Source organism: Hyperolius riggenbachi, chromosome 8 (genome assembly GCF_040937935.1).
Source record: "Hyperolius riggenbachi isolate aHypRig1 chromosome 8, aHypRig1.pri, whole genome shotgun sequence".
NCBI classification, from domain to species: Eukaryota; Metazoa; Chordata; class Amphibia; order Anura; family Hyperoliidae; genus Hyperolius; species Hyperolius riggenbachi.
This window is the reverse complement of record NC_090653.1, coordinates 145,404,150-145,407,665: the sequence shown is the minus strand read 5'-3', so window position 1 is coordinate 145,407,665 and position 3,516 is coordinate 145,404,150. Positions and strand designations below refer to the sequence as shown.

The 3,516-nt window shown below is 52.3% G+C and overlaps 1 protein-coding gene across 1 annotated transcript; it reads left to right on the top strand.

The window, feature by feature from the left end:
• Window positions 1–1,361: 1,361 nt before the first annotated feature.
• On the top strand, window positions 1,362–3,090 carry LOC137528335 (uncharacterized; the record flags this gene model as incomplete). The annotated part of the gene is made up of 1 exon (XM_068249616.1): window positions 1,362–3,090. A coding segment is annotated over exon 1 (1,569 nt), but the record flags the coding sequence as incomplete, so codon positions are not given.
• Between the last annotated feature and the right edge of the window lie 426 nt (window positions 3,091–3,516).

Genomic DNA, 3,516 nt, shown 5'->3' with positions numbered 1-3,516 from the left:
TCTACCTGTGGAAATTGAATTATTGGTGGAGTTGAAAAGCCTCATTTAACAATCTCTTGATGTAAAGACATTGTAACCTGGGGAAATTGGGCTAAGGAAGTCTTTTGTTGGGTGTGTGGACTATAGTGGATGTTGGATCTCTGGAAATCCAATTATGACTGAGGATGTAATTAAATCCAGCTTCCCCCCCGTCCACACAGGCTTACAGCCTCGAGGCGAATATTTCATTATAAAAACCAGGGGACAGCTACCTCAAAGGAGTTCTCTTCTGACGGTAGTGGCAGCCGGTCTCCTGGCCCAAGCTAGTGAACTCCTGGTCTAGCCAGACTGTGTCCGTCCACACCAAAGTCCACGATTCTTCTATCGGGATCCCTTTATTTTGGTAAGCAAAATCGCTTTGTGTGTTATCTTTGTAACTTTATCTTGTAACTATTTTTACTTTGTTTTTTGTAATTTTTCTGTATATATTAAGTTTGCACTGTTCTATGTTTTTCTAGAATATTAAATTATTATTTAATAAGTTTGACTTCTGCCGTACTAAACTAACCCTCATAGCCTAGAAGAGACTGAAGTGTAACCGTGTATAAGTTCATGCCTAATTGTACGCTTGAGCAACACTACCGTAGGAAATTGTAATTGCATTGGGTGTGGGGGCGTTTGTCATACGTTGGCCTAAGCGCGCAGCTGACCCAACGTACGAACAACGCCAGTGCGAGTAGCTAACAGTATCGTTCGGAACGACTGTTAGTGGGTCTTTGCTTCACGACAGTGTAAGATTGCAACTGTGTGTGTGTGTGGGTGCGTGGCGTTCCCGTATTTGGCCTAAGCGCAAAGCTGACCCAGATACGAAAACGCGGAGTGCGCGCTGAGGACTCGACAGCAGAGTGGAAGTGTCTAGCGCACAGCTAGTGGTGGCAGTGAGAAGTGTTTGAGGGGTTCCAGCCTTGTTTGTAGCTTAAATAAGGCTGTTCCCCGCTTAATCTGGTCAAACCCGCAGTCGGGAACCGTATACGCAGGCGTGCCGCGGGCCGGTTCCTGACATAATTGGCTGGCAGCGGTGGGATCGTTTAGTACATTAGTACGCAGTTTAGCCCGCTATTCTGAGTACTAAAGGCTGGAAGCTTGCTAGAAGCAACTAGCCTACAGAAGTCTACTCAGTGCAGAATCTATATACGTTTTTTTTTTTGTTCAAAGATACACACTTGGTGTTTTGCTTTCCCTTCCCCCCCCCCCTTTTTTTTCTTTTCTTTTATTTTTTGCAACACGATGGCTCAGAAAGCATCCAGCTATGCAAGGCAAAACAAGGAGATACTACTCAACCTGTGTGAGCACAAAGGCATCGAGACGGTGAGCGGCCAGACTAAGGAGCAGTTAGTTCGTGCGCTCGAGGAGCATGATGCGGCAGAGCAAGCCCGTGCTTCAACGTCAGCGGATGCAGCTCACGACACGCCAGAGGAGGAATCGCTCCCGCCACAGAATGCGAGGGGAGACGATGTCCGGGATGATCCACCGAACACGGAGATGACATCTCTGGAAGCTGATCTACAGCTACTGAACTCGGCTGATCCTGAACTGCGCCTAAAGCTGATCCTACTGCACCGACAGGCAGAGAAGGAACAAGTGGCACAGCGACACCAGCTGGAGCTGGCTAAACTTCAGCAGCAGAACCGGTCTGCTGGACCCGCAGAACGCGAAGGTGAGCGAGTCCACAGAATCCCCCTGGATAAGTTCCCCGCTATGGACAAGGACTCTGACATAGACACTTTCCTACAGGGGTTTGAAAGGACTTGTCGGCAGTATGGGGTGCCCCGTGAGCAGTGGGCAAGATACCTCACACCAGGGCTGAGAGGCAAGGCCCTGGAGGCGTTTGTGAGTCTCCCCCAGGAGGAAGAAACAGACTTTGAGGCGATTAAGAAAGCCATCATTGCGCGATACCACCTCACGCCAGAGGTGTATCGAAAACGTTTCAGGACAGTGCAGCGAGGTCCTAATGACAGTTACCTGGATCATGCATGCAACCTGCGCACTGCCTTCCAGCAGTGGGTAAAAGGACTGGCGGTTGAGACCTTTGATGCCCTGCAGGAACTGATAATAAAAGACCAGTTCCTCCACACTTGTCCTGTTGAGGTCCGGCAGTTTGTACGGGACCGAGAGCCAAAGACCGTGGATGAGGCCGCGAAAGTTGCTGATGCCTACACGTCCAATCGAGCATCTGATTTTCGGAGGACTACGGCGCCCAGCTGGAAGGGAGAAAAGCCTGCGAGACCTTCTCCTCTGAGCACCCAGCGAAGTCAAGTCCCGCAGCCGCCTGGAGGTAGAACAGCCACCGTTGACACTCGGAGATGTTTTGCCTGTAACAAACCGGGTCACATCAGTGCTACGTGCCCAGAAAAGAAGAAGGAAGCCCCAAACTCTGGCGGGGCCCGGAATGCGTTGTGTGCCACCCGGAATGCAGGTAGCTATGCAGAGAATCTGCAACCTGTCACGGTTGGTGATACAGTTACCACCGGTCTAAGAGACACTGGAGCAGAGGTGACTCTAGTGCACCCCCAGCTTGTGAACCCTGAGGAGTACATTCCTGGCAAGACTATGGCTGTCAAAGGAGTTGGGGGCGTCACCCCTGCCATACCCACCGCCTTGGTCCACCTGGATTGGGGGGCCGGCAGCGGAATGAAAGAAGTGGGGGTAACGGATGCCATCCCCACGAACGTTTTGTTGGGTACTGACCTGGGACGGTTAGTGGCCCGGTATGAGCCTACTCCAAACCCCGTGGAGCCTGCATCCCCCGCAGAAGTTCAGGACTCTTGCAAGGTACTGTGTGATAATGCTGTGCAAGCGGGGAGTGCTGGTGAGGCCCCAGGGGCTACGGACTGTGTACTAGGAGCCAGCCCTAGTGAGTCTCCAGTGCCCAGGCCTGGAGGAGGACACGTTGTTACCATGAATGCAGATAATGTTGATGTAATATGTGATGTGTTGCATGATGACATGTGTACAGTGAATGCTCCGTCAGCTGCAGTGGTGACCCGCAGTGCTCACCGGGCTGCAGCAGACGAATTGTCCACTGAAGGGGCTGATGTCACTGGGTCGGGCTCTTCCACTTCAGAGCTTGGCTCTGAGGACCCAGAGGCCTCTCAGTTTGCCACCTCCCTGGTGCCTGTGGCCGACAGCGCTGAGTTCTCCGAGGCTGTGCGACTTGATAGCAGCCTGGAAGAGCTCAGGAGTCTGGCGGACAGGGCACCGGTGGAGGGCGACAAAGTGAGGGTGTACTGGGAACACGGCAGACTGTACAGAGAGGTTATTCCCTCTGAGCCGTCTGAAGTGGAGGAGGCCGACCGGCAGTTGATTGTTCCTCACAGGTACAGGGAGCAGCTATTGAGAATAGCACATGAGGTGCCCCTGGCTGGTCACTTGGGGATCCGCAAGACCAAATCCCGGCTTGCCCACAATTTTTATTGGCCCCACATGGGGACAGATGTTGCTGATTTTTGCCGGTCTTGTGTCGCCTGTCAGCGGGTC